At 32.8% G+C, this 13,972-nt stretch overlaps 1 protein-coding gene across 1 annotated transcript; it reads left to right on the plus strand.

Moving 5' to 3' along the window:
• Nucleotides 1-392: 392 nt before the first annotated feature.
• On the plus strand, nucleotides 393-10,017 carry LOC134244703 (uncharacterized). Its single transcript, XM_062726957.1, has 7 exons — nucleotides 393-565; nucleotides 4,293-4,409; nucleotides 4,732-4,880; nucleotides 5,519-5,569; nucleotides 5,907-5,969; nucleotides 7,539-7,605; nucleotides 9,531-10,017. The coding sequence occupies exons 3-7, from the start codon at nucleotides 4,733-4,735 to the stop codon at nucleotides 9,949-9,951; spliced, it is 750 nt and encodes a 249-aa protein (XP_062582941.1). The 5' UTR covers nucleotides 393-565; nucleotides 4,293-4,409; nucleotide 4,732; the 3' UTR covers nucleotides 9,952-10,017.
• Nucleotides 10,018-13,972: the final 3,955 nt, after the last annotated feature.

The following is a 13,972-nucleotide window of genomic DNA, read 5'->3' on the forward strand; positions in this document are numbered from 1 at the left end:
CTGATATTCCAAGTGATAGTGAATATTGTAGGTAAGCGCTTTGTATATTAACAATAAAATATTAACGTTTCGTCATTAACATATACAGAAGGATGTATATTTAACATTGAGGCATAATTAAATAAAAAAAATAGATCAAAGTAAAAGAACTGTACGTAGTAACATTTGCCATTGAAATCTTTTATTTAGATAAATCATTCAATTTTTATAACGTCTGTAGGTAATAAGGTCTGAGTATGTGCATTAAAAGAAAAAAAATATCAACCAGTGGATGATGATTAAAATTAATATGTGTTTTGATTTTTTTGAAAGAATAATAATAAAATTTCTTTAGCAAAAGTTTAATTATGCCAATATTATTTCCTGTTTACTACACGAACAGCTTTTTAACATTTCATAAATGCCCTGCACATTTTTCTCAGCAATATATTAAACCTGGTCTCATGTTTAAAGAAGAATAATGAAAATTCCACTGGTTCTTATTGTTCCCTGATTACATGGCGATCAATTGCTCTGCAAATAAAGGACACTTTAGAAGATTTAACAGGGAAGTCCATCTCTCACTGTAAGTTAAAAACTTTACTATTTTTTTTTTCTAAAAGCAATTTATAAGGAATGGTCATTTCTGAAAGACAACTTAAACAGTAGTTGATATCGATAAAAAGATAAAAGAAAAATCAATGTCAATATAAGTGAAATTAAAATCTATAGTCATTTTTTTTCCTCAAAGTTTTTCAAAGATGATCTTTAAATTGAAAAAAAAAATATGTAATGGATTTTAAGGAGAGATAGTAGAATGAGGGATATTTGATTGATTGATTGATGATATGTTGTTTACTGTCCCTCTAGAGAATTTTTCACCCATTATGGAGACGCCACCACCTGCCAGTGGAGAGCTGCAAATTCTATCCTATGCTCGGCACTCAGTGCCATTGAGCAGGGAGGGATCTTTATCGTGACAGCACTAACTGCGATACGGGGCCTCGGTTTATACGGTCTCATCCGAAGAACCGGTATCCACGCCCCACACTGAAATTCGAACCTGCGACATTAGGATCAACTCCTCACCTCTCGACTATAGAGCAGACGCTCCAATCCACCATGATGGATTTGAATATGAAAGAAAGTTGAACAATATCCTGATATCTCACTTTAAACTTTGTGTATAAGATATTACTTAAATAAGTATTACAGTAACTACGAAGGGCGTTTAATAAATAATGTCATAAGGGCTCGGAAAGAAACAAAAAAAAAACGCTTTTCTAAAGACCCTTTCACAATTGGCGCACGAGCAGAAGCGACAAAATATTCGTGCGACCGAATAATTTTGTCTAAGATCGTAAACTGTTGCCAAAATAATCGCATATGAAAAAAGTGTTCGTACGAAATGCGCACGATTTAAAGCGACTGTTGTGCATTAAATCTTGGGATATATCTTGCGTCTATACGCGACTGTTGTAGAATGAAAGCGAGTGTTGTAAGATAATGCCATAGGATTGCACGACTGATCATGTAATCGGACGATTGAACGTGCGACAATACGATTGGACCTGCGGTGCTTGTGCGCTCATGCATTCCATAGTACGAATGTTCGTACGACTCAGAGGGCCGGTTATATATACCACCCGTTTCCGACGCTCTTCAGTTGACATAGATAAGATGCTCATAAATATACATGGTATATATACCTGTTGCAAAGAATGGCAATTGAATGTGATAAATCAAGCAATGATAGTAACACGTTGTAAGATTACATGAGACATGTTGAGCAACAGTCTCATGGTCGCAAAACACACGCAAAGACGGCTGTGATTCATCTTACGATCTCTATAAATCGTACATCACTCTTACGAGTACATAAAACGTTGTAAGACGTTCGCACTAACTTTCGTGCATTGAATTGCGATAATTTGGATCGCATTTGGTCGCGTCTGAATAGTGTGCATGTTGACTATTTGGAAGAGACTTGATGCGACCACTAAAACACATGCAATGAATGCGAGACATCGTGCAACGTATGCGAGAGCTCGTGCGAAGCTAAAATTTTCCGATCGCAAAGTGTTGTAAAGTGCTCATGCGCCAATTGTGAAAGGGCCTTAAGACTTAGTCTAAATGATTTAACTAAAATATTCTCGTTTAATTAAAACATGTCCGTAACGTTTTCATTCAATTTCTAATTGTTTTTCGAACACATATTTGAGGATGACCCTTCGTATACTGGAATATGGCAGATCCTATGATTTGCTGTACTTGTTTTTTCTTCCTGATAGATGTTTTGCTAATTTTGGGAAATGAAACAAGTCAAAGGTTGAGAGATCTGGCAAATTTTGTTGGTGTGACAAAGCATTAACTTTCTGTTTATCCCCAGAACGCCTTTACTCTTCATGGCCTGTGGGTTTGGACGCTGTCATGAAAAAATTTACATATTAAGTTTCATTACTCTCATAAACCTTTCAATTTTATTGCAAAAAAATGTTTTCTAGACTTCTCTAGAAATTAAACTTCCTCCCCGAATATGAATTTGAACAACACGACCAACAATGAAAATAGCATATAAAACTGTTTTATGCTCTTGCAATTCTTTGCTCTTCTTAGGCCTTTGCTGTTTTTGTCAAGTGTATCTCATCGTAAATTTTTTTGAGGGCTTATAGCAAAATGGATTCAAGTTTCATTACTGTTTAGGGGATTAATTTCACGGTTTGTAATTTTCACGGTTTTTTCTCATCGGACACGATCGCGGTTTCTTGAATTCGCAGAATTCTTATGTTATAGAAGTTACCTCCCTTGTCTATATCCGTTTAATCCATAGCTACATGTAAACGACATTCATCATTGTTATGTCTTTATTTCACGAACAACAGGGTAGATTAATATAAAATAGTTAGACTTAATAAATAATTGACGATTAATTAAACAGGTGCAGTTATCAAAAGTCCTTGACTATAAAGGTTAACTTTCTATTACGATGAGGGCATGTACACCCCAAGATCTTCAATACATCGCGGCGAAAAGCCAATGGACGGTAATAAATGTGTTAATGTAGGTCGACGAAATAATATCCTTCCAAATCTCTAGTAAGTTCGATAGTTATTTGAATGTTTTGTAAAATCAAAATGTCGATAAAAGCTATAATATGCATGATAATACAGTTAATGCACACACCGTGCATGGTAATATTAGTTACGCACGGATTATCAAAACTCATGTCCCTCATGTTCTAATTGATGAAACATGTAGCGTTGGCGATTAAAAAGCCTTAATACAAATACAGGTTATCATCTGTTGACTTGAATTAATGTAAAGCTTGCTAAATAAAATAATTGGATGAAGTACTACTCGTAATTACTGAAATAACCATGTACTGTTGTACAAGTATTTAAACCTATCAAAGTCTTCTCAAATTTCCAAATAAAACATGAAGATATTGAAAAAATATTCACCGTGTCTTGAATTCACGGATTTATCATCACCGTGAATATAGTGAATATTAACACCGCGAGTTATTTTCCCCCGAAACATATCTGTAAGAATTTCATACAAACCTGGATAAGTACAATTTTTATCTTTTCAAAAAATTGTTCGAATATTCTTACACGCTGTCATTTTCACTCACTTTTCAAAATATAGGGTTACCTTTGAGTATTAAACTTTTTTCTACTATAACATGTTTCTTAAAAACAGTGTGAACTACCCCCACAAGGATTTTTATCAATTTAGTTATGTGTCTTAAAGTCAGTAAAACATAATCAGTGATATTTTGTTGCGAAGAAGAATACCCATTTTTGATGCCCATTATATAATTTTTGTTCATTGCAAACCAGTTGTTCACGTGTATATAAAACAGACTTTAGCTTCTGTATATTTTACATTCTCCAGTTAATATATTTTTGAATATCTACAAGTTTTACAGCTGCTTTAATGAAGCGTTTAATTTTACTCTAGTCTACTGACTCTTCACCATTGATTTTTAATGCAGTGTCTCGAATAGCCCTTGTTTTCTAGCTTCCCTCAATGAAATAATGCGATAAAAAGTGGTCACACAAACTTTTATTAATTCATTTAAGATTCAATGATGAGAAAAAGTCAAGTTTAATATCATATGACTTCTATGTTGTATGTCATCGAGCTAATGCCATTATTTATTGAACGCCCCCCGTATATACAAATAAATTTACCTAAAATTTCTTAATGAAAAAAGGACATTCTATCATACAAAATCATGACCATGTTGAAAAAATTAAACATCTTCGAGTGTTCATTCAAAAATATAATTGTAATTGTCTGTTTTGCAGGCATTCTTTCACCATGTCGAGATCCAAGTGTTATAGGTGATTTGTGGTGATTAACTTTGCCATTCCTTGTTACCAAGAATTCTTCAGAAATACAACAGATGGACCATCACTTTGCCGGTATTTATTCACAATATATCTAAATATGACAAAATTAAAATGTTTAAATGAACAAAGCAAGTTTCATTGTGTAACTTTATTATTTTTGTTGGAGTTGGTTTATCTAAATATCAATGATACATATCAAATAATACCGCATTAAAAATTTAAACTTATTTTTGAATTATGTTTTGTTAAAATAGTATTTCTTGAAAAATTTTCTTTTGCGTCTTTGTTTTAAATAGGAGACTAATTTTTTTTAATCACTTTGATTTAATGTATGAACAAAAATATGAAAATGATACCAAGTTTGAAATTAATCCGTTCTCTAATTTGAAATTAGAATGAAACAGCGTATTGGACATTGTGTTATATCAAAATTGGAAGACAGTGACAAAACGAACTCCACTTGTCTCGTCAGAGATATGTTAAGTATGGCCAAAAGATTTATACCCCTTCTGCCTGAACAGCTCCAAGAAAATGCAAGTTTTTGTAAGTATTCTTCGAGACAATGACTTTTTGTTCGCAACATTCCATGGCCATTAGCTTGAAATGAAATCCAACCTAGTGTCTGCCACGTTTGCTCATATGTGAATATTTTACTAGGGAAAATTATTGATTAAAAAAAAAAGCAAAGTTTATAAATACCTCGATGTCACATTGTCTTTTGTCTTCATTTGGGGTTGCATGTATATCTAAAGTTGCTACAGTACCAAGGGCATGTTCTTCGTAAGGAGAATTTCTAAAATGAGATGGAACTATGACAAACAGGCTGATTATATGAAGGTATTTACAATATCATTTAAAGTCATATTCAGATTTGACTAGCTAGGGTTGATACATATCGCTGCAGTCTGGCTCAAGAAGAAAAACTGATACATCTTTGTCATTCAATTTGCTAGGCCATATAAATTATATTTATACTGAATTGGCTACAGTGCCTTCCATCATGATAAAAACAAACTGCAATATTAATTCGTCGACAGGATTGTTTGTGACATCATGTTCTCAGACATCAATGTGTGCTATACGAACACTTTATTGTAAATTTCATTAGACTTTTGTCTTCTATATTTTCTAATTGTTCACTTCATATCTAAATTTAAAACGGTTCTGTCTTACATTTTCAGGTCTCAAATATTTTTATTCTGAATTTCCTGCACCTTTTGAAAATGTAACAGGTAAACCATTGAACTATGATAATCCTACATTAATACGATGTATGTTTATTGTATGGTTGTCATGATGACGCAGAAATAAGACCACAGCGGAATAAAACAATATTCCACTGATAATTGCAAATTAAAGATAATGCAAATAATAGTTTGTTAATACAATTTTTAAAATCTAAATTTTTTTAACAAAATGTGTATATGTCCTTTAATTTGAAAATATCTATATATTTAAATTTTAGTCTTTGTTAATTTTAAGAGCATACTTTTATACAACAACAGTGACATATGAGGACAGTCACTGTTCTCTAACCCAATGATATTTTTGGTAATCTTTTTTATCTAGATATTAAAATGCCTTCAGGGAATAAAGAAACAAACACCGACTTTTCCCAAACAGCAACTTTTCGTAAGTTGAAAATGATTAGTCTGTACTGTCTTTTAACATAAAGATTTATAGATAAGCTTATTAAAAAGAATTAATTGTCTATAAATTTAGCAATTAAAAGCAAACAAAAAAAGTTCTCATTTTTAATTTATTTTCAGGGTGAAAGATAAGCTTGTGATCTCTCGCATTGAAATTTTCTAACTGTAATATTATTTCAAAGAATTTCATATTATTAAATTTCGTCGTTTGCAATATTTTTTAGTTGTGAAAATATTATAAAGAGGAAATTTTGTAAGAGATTTAAACATGTGAAAGGTCACCCTTGTGGCACAGAGGTTAAAGTGTCTGCTTGATAGTCACAAATAAGGAGTCGATCCTTACATCTTACCGTGGGACATAGAGACCAGTCTTTCGGACGAGACTGTATAAAAAGAGGGCCAGTGTAACAGTAGGTGCTGGCACTTAAAAGATCCCTAGCTCCCTGCCCAATGACACTGCCGTGTATAGGGCAAACTTTACAGCTCTCCACCACCATATCACTGAAAAATTCTCGAGAGGGACGTTTAACAATATACAATCAATCAATAAACAAATGAAGGAAAGAATTACATATTTGCTAAGAGCAATGTTGAACATTTAATTTACATCATACTATTATACAGCAAAAGTATATCATTGATAATTTGCAAAATTCCACTTCCCAAAGACCAGGAATATTTCTCAATGCGCAGCCGAGGGAAATAAACCTGTTCGAGGGGAACTAGAATCTTGCTTAATCCCTCAATGATATACTTTTTACATGTTACTGTTTTGATTTACCGATAAGAAAGTAAAAAATAGAGAATTTGGAAAGACAGGGAATTCGCTTTCAGAGCGGGGATAAGCTCGATTGACTAACGCATTAGTTAGTCCATTAACATGTTATATTATATAAGGAGATTATTTTTATTGTTTTCATTGGCTGAAAGTACGTCACGAGATATTCCTCCTTTTGCGATAGCGACGCGAAAATGATATTGCACGTCACGCTGTTCAGTTGCACTGAAGGTACGTAAAACGTGACGTCATAATATAAGAAGCGTGTTCTTAACCATTGTGACGTAATGACAGCCACGTCCGTTCAGTTAGGACTGTGTCAATGCATTCACTTTGTGTGATTATATAATATTACTATTATGGACTTCAGTGAAAGGTCAATATGTTATTATAAGGACCCATGGCAATTGATATTGATCTCAGACACAGAAAATGATAGTGACCTCGCAGGCTCGGTCGCTATCACTTTCTGTGTATTCGGTCAATATCAATTGCCATATGAGTCCTAATAATCACATATCGATCTACACTGACGTTCATAATTGTATAATATCAATAGAAAAGTAAAATAGAGAGAATTATAGATAACCGGGAATTAGCTTCCAAAGCAGGGACTACCTTATATGACTAATGCACACGGTTTAGTCTATTCACAGTGATTTCAAGGAAATTATTCACATTTTACTGCCTTGTTCTTATAAAGCAAAGAAAAAAAATCAGTAGCGGTATAATAATCTTACATAATCATGTTGTTTGAATTCATGTTTGTTGTAGTTGCGGTTGGATTTGCGGTTGCACTAATATTTGCTATCAGTTTTGCAATCAGCATATACAAAATAAGGTCTGTGTTCTTGATTTTCCCTTCAACATTTGCTTAAAATGCTTGTGAAACCTTTACGCTTCCTCAATTTTCTGGACTTATAGACTACAAGCTTCTTTTATCCCTGGCTGCACGCTCAAGTGAACTTATTTGAGAAAATCTGTCAGTTTTCTGTTGTCGTTGTTGTTGTGCAAATTTTTCTAATTTTGTTTTTGAAACTGGACAAATTTCAACCAAATTTGGGTTGAAGAAGCTTTTCTCTTATAATGAGAATTCAAATTTGTTGACAAGAAGCGCCAATGTTACTTTTAGAGAATAGTGCAAATATAACTCTGAGTGTATAAAAACTCTCTTAAAAGTAGATTTTGGATCACAATATTGTCCCAATATATTCTATTGAAATAAAAGGTAAATAAGACATGGTCCTGGGAGTTAGAATTAAAGCTAAGAGATTCAGGGTATATGTTGACATCACATGGAACTCTTATTTTTATTTTATTTTCTTTACATAATTTTTCTAATTCCCGGGTGTAACATAGGAACGAAAAAATAGAATAACAATTGCTTTTTTTACATTCATATATAAACTAGATTTATCACTATGAGCTTGAAATTAAAGAGACTACATATTCTTACACATATGTTTTTAATGACAAGGAGTACACGGTGGATGTGCCCGGTCGGCAGGGGATGTTAATTCCTCCAGGGCACCTGATCCCACCTCTGATGTTTTGGGAGTTTGTGTTTGTTCTGCTCCAATTTTGTTTTGTTTTATGGACTTTGATATTGAATACCATTCGTTATCTCCAAATCCTTTATGAACATTTTACTAGAAAATTACGTTTATGGTAAGCAAACAACAAAGCTTAAAGATATACGTGATAACTTAATCGATTAAAAATTCAACTAATCACACTTCTACCTAGCAATATATCCTTATAATCTGCGCAAAGGGTTCGTGGGGGATATGGATATAACGAACAGTTTTCAATATCAAAGTCAATAAAACAATACAGAGCGAGACTGCTGATATTCTTGTTTCATCAACTTTGATGTCAATAATTTACCTCGTTTTAGAAATTTTTCATTTATAGAGCATGCTCTTGCGTATCGAATGAACTGAGAAATATATACTCCGTATGCAGGTGATGAAGGTTTATTGCTGCTTAAGTAAAGGAAGGTAACGATACAAAAATTAAAGTCATCATGTTAATCATAGAGCTTGATTGTTAGATTACCATTAAAGTCTTTTTCAAGTAAAATATCCAAGTATGAAACGAATGTGTCAGACTCCGTGGTATCTCTCAATTGATCCAATGCACAAGACATGCTCTACAATTTTTAAAACGATATAATTTAGAGACAGATATTTTGATGAAACAAAAATTAACGGTCTCGTTTAAATTCATTATTTTGTAATTTCTATGTTCGATACAATGACTTTGTCAGCAAATGCTAGTTTAATCTATCATTAAGTCATGAAGCCGATTGAACTTTTTCATTGTAATTATTTAGGCCATTAATCATAAAATTATATATTATACACCCATATATGTACATTGTCAATAAATTACATGTATCATTATTTCGCAATCCTTATGGTACCTGATCCAATTCCGATGTGTCAGTGATCCGTATTTATAGTTTAATGGACTTTGATATTTAATATCCTTCTTATTTTCCATATATTTATTTTATAAATTTAAACAAATTGTTTATTGATTAAGTGAGGTAAAAATTACTATTAATGAGAGCATATGTTACATTTGAAAGTGGAACGTTCTGAAAATTTGTAAAAAATCTATTAAAGTCTTTATCACTGTGACGCATAAGTTTGTATCTAAGTACATAGTACTAATATATTTATTAGAATATTGATTATGATTGTACTCATGTTTCGTAATCCAGAAAATATATTAACATGATTTTTTTTCAAAATCATATAGAGCAATAACATTGAGAAAAAGACGACAAGAATTGATGCGCCTCCCAAGTATTCCAAAATCAAAGGACACTCTATACGAAAAAAATTTAACCTACCCAGAGAGTCCGTATTCCAATCCCGACTATGAAATAATAGAGGAAGAAAATGAGGATTACGAACATTTGCCCGAACCAGGAGAAAATACTTTAACAGACAAAGATGGGTCATATATAGATCCTAACAATGCAGATGGAACATATTTAGATGTAGTGCATAGCGAAAACAAACCTAATGATTACATTAACGTTCCCCCTTACATTGATTTAGTTGATGATGCAATAGACGATTCTTTGAAATCAGGGGCTGTGGACAATTTACAATCAGAGAATGCTGCTACAATAAACTTAACTGAGAAAATAGATGTGGACGAAATAAAGACATAAACGAGGATTTTCCCACCATGAATGTGCTACCAAACCAAAAGATAATTTCGGAAAAGTTATCAATACATTATACAGGTTGGGGGGAAACGTAAATTCCGCTATCGTAGTGGTATTTCACTATTTTAGTGAAATTACGCTATATTTCCAGTCGTGGATACCCTCAATTTCATCTGATACCATGCAAGGCGTTTGAACCGCACGTCATGGAGGGTATTGAAATGAACAAAAACTGTCATGCTTTCATGTTTTGAATTTTAATAAATTTTCTACCGTTGCGTTTAATAATGCGAGCACTCTTTTTTTAACGGAAGTTGCATTTTTAACATAGCAACCGATGATTGCGGGGATATTTAAGCCTGTTTGAATCTCACTTATTGCTCATTAATGTGCACAAATTAATGCTTGTTACAATTGTCAACTTGCACTGAAATTGTCAACTTGCACAGACAAGAAAATGATTATTAAATTTTCTGTCTGCATGGTTACGGGTATGGAGGCTCGTTATGGTAAACGAAAAGACCCATTATTATCGACCGCTGCTGCGGCCGATCTTTTTGTACATGGTTGTGTTAGATAGTGAACATGGGAAATGAGAAGTTATTTTTGTAATAGTTCATTATAATAATTCTTCACTGATAACATCTAAACATGTAGAAAATCATAAGTAAAATATATTTATAAAATGCTTAATAAACAAAATAAAAATATTATTGTTACATGAGTAATGTTTCAATTTCATTGTCTTCCCGTGAGGATCCGGGTCTGAATAGGTTCTCAGTACCCCCTTGCTTGTCGTAAAAGGCGACTAAATGGGGCGGTCCTTCGGATGAGACCTTATAAACCGAGGCTGCGTGTCACAGCAGGTGTGGCACGATAAAGATCCCTCCCTGCTCAATGGCCCTGAGTGCCGAGCAAAGGCCCAAATTTGCAGCCCTTCACCCGCAATGGTGACGTCTCCATATCAGTGAAATATTCTGGAGAGGGACGTTAAACAGTATACAATCAATCAATCAATCAATCAATCAATTTAATTGTCATTTCTCATCAAGATATTTGATAATTTTTGACTAGATAAAAAGAGTTTACAAAAGGTACTATATAGATATAAAAGAAAATTTTGATTTTCCGGTCGCATTATGGCCTATTCTGCAGAAACCATAGGAATTATCACGTGATCAAGATCTAGGGTGCACGTGGTTCGGTCATTTTTATTTCAGACTGTCTTCAAAGCAATATAAATAAATATTTACTAAAAAATAGGTAAGTACATAGATATTTTAGTGAATTTCCTCATCAAATGGATTAATCGATGTAATAAAGTCCACAGGAGTCTGAGACAAATTAAAAGGAGGAGGTGGGGCTAAACCAACAAAAAAGGTAAATCCCTCCCCCCCCCCGGTTCTGATGCCAATGAAGTCAATGATAAAAGAATTAAATGAAAATAAAAATACACGCTTCTCAAGATTCTAGTTCAGTTTTGAATATCTTGTACTTCCATTGCATAAATATACTATCAAAATTGTGAATTGTTTGCTGCCGATTTGATGCTTTACATCAGTTTTTAATTATGGAAAATATGAATTGAGTCAAAGATATTTTAGACTCTTCTTATGCTGAATATTGAGCAGTGGTGATTGGTTATTTGAAGTTTCCTTGTCGTTTAAACAATAATACAATGGCATAAATCTAAAACTATGAAAAATTAATACTTTTAGTGCACAGTGATTTTTTGCTATATACTTTCATTTCACATGAATATAATTAGATATGAACAAGAAAAAAAAACTACGCAGGGGGAATAAGGAAGCATACAAAATATTCAACCTTGGCTAAATCAGTGCTGCATTATGACGTCATAGTAGGCAAGATGACGTCAATTTTAGAAATTAGGTTTTCTTAATATTGGTATTTAGCGATGTAATTTTACTCTAAAAAATTATTAGAAACGTGTAAACATTAACAAAAATAAAATGTTTTTATTTTGTTATGCTGTAACAGTCATTATGATTGAAATCTACCACCGATGACGTCATATGTGTACATCAAGTAACTTGGAAATTGATCATGATGTGTAAAGAGAATTTGGCTAAGACGGCATGTTTAGAGATACGTAAAATGGAGTTTAAAAGGAAATATCGGAAATATTGTGTTAAATTCATATGGAGTTCAATTAATTAAACAGGTATGCTAATTTATTTCCATCGATTATATTCTCTTTCGGAGACAATCAGCTATATTACGTATCCCAGTCGGCCTATCGTCAGTTATTCTTGACCAAAAAATGCAACAGAACAACAATAAGCTGGATATTTCAAAACATACGATTTGTACAGGTTGAAAGTTTGCGTTTTGACAAACTTGGAAAGTGCTGCTAGAATCCCGAGTTAAGCATGGTTGTACGAAAAATCTCGATTTATATGTATAAAATTCAAGACAAAGGGTAAGGTTTCGTGCGAATGTGTGGAATAAATATTTTATGGGCAAGATAGTGGGATTCTAGCAGCACTTTTTAGACAAAATAGATTTTTTTCAGCTATATTACATACTCAAAGAAATTATCAAACTCCGGGGTATTGTTGTTCTCTAAGCCTTTTTATTAAGGAAAATTTTGCTATTAATAGAAGTCACGTGATGCCGTGGCGGTAGTGCACATCCTTGCGTTAGACACGCTTTTACAGTGTATCTGTATGCAATAGTAAATAACAGATTACGTTTATCAGTTGTTTTGGTTATTTATTAAACTAAATTTTCTTCAAAAAGTCTGAATTTCCCAAGAAATTACTTATATGCTTCCTTAACATACCCGCGTATAGCTATTTCTCTCAGATTTTAAAGTTAAATCATTCTTGCCTAAGTGCATAACCATTAAGTAAATAAATTTATTAAATAAGATAATTTGTGCGTAGTTAGAAAGATTGATAAATCATAATTATTTGAACATGTGTAAAAATAAGGTTACAGGCACTCTTGTCAAATATTCCCGACACCAAAATAAATTGAGTCTTTTTTCTGAAATAAACAATTAACCAGCCAAAATTTAAAAATTGATGTATTTTTTAGGATCGTTTATTATATATATAAGCAATTTTTGGATTATTTATTATAAACAGATTATAAACAGATTTTGTTAAGAAGATAGAAATCGAGTTTATCAATATACTCTTTTTTTTTTGTTTGCCATAATGTGTCTTTTCGTTTACCATAACGAGCCTCCATACCCGTAACCATGCAGACAGAAATAATCTTTTTTTCTTGTTTAATTCCATAATCCCTTTTCAGTGCAAGTTGACAATTGCAACAAGCATCAATTTGTGCACATTAATGAGCAATAAGTGAGATTCAAACAGGCTTGAATACCCCTGCTATCATCGGTTGCTATGTTAAAAATGCAACTTCCGTTAAAAAAAGAGTGCTCGCGTTATTAAACGCAACGGTAGAAAATTTTTTAAAATTCAAAACATGCAAGCATGACATTTTTTTTTCATTTTAATACCAACCATGACGTGCGGTTCAAACGCCTTGCATGGTATCAGATGAAATTGAGGGTATCCACGGTGGAAAATATAGCGTAATTTCACTATAATAGTGAAATACCACTATTATAGCGGAATTTACGTTTCCCCCTAACCTGCTATATGCATTCATTTGTCGGTTTTATTTGTTCATTTATTAGTCACTTAACGTCACACCGGATAAGACCTTAAACACAACAGTGGGTTTGTTAATAATGGGAAAGGCCAATTAATTCTTACAACTTTTTCTACACAACAATATTAAGCGCAGTGGGTACAATTGTCTCCTTTCACGTAAAGGTAGATGTCGTTGAAATAAAGTGACCATCCAAACAAGAAAAATGTACCTTCTTCCACTCGTATATTTTAAGGCTTTCAAAAGATGGGCGGTGCCAAATTTCACTGAATGGACGAAGGATTGTAAACATACAAGAACCATAAACAAACCTGAGATAAAATTCTTCCGAATTATGTTTCTATTTTTGGTTAGAATTACTGTTAGTATTCTT

This window comes from Saccostrea cucullata, unplaced genomic scaffold (genome assembly GCF_032062105.1).
Source record: "Saccostrea cucullata isolate Sc308-1 unplaced genomic scaffold, CSIRO_AGI_Scuc_v1 ctg2380, whole genome shotgun sequence".
In the NCBI taxonomy this organism is placed as follows: Eukaryota; Metazoa; Mollusca; class Bivalvia; order Ostreida; family Ostreidae; genus Saccostrea; species Saccostrea cuccullata.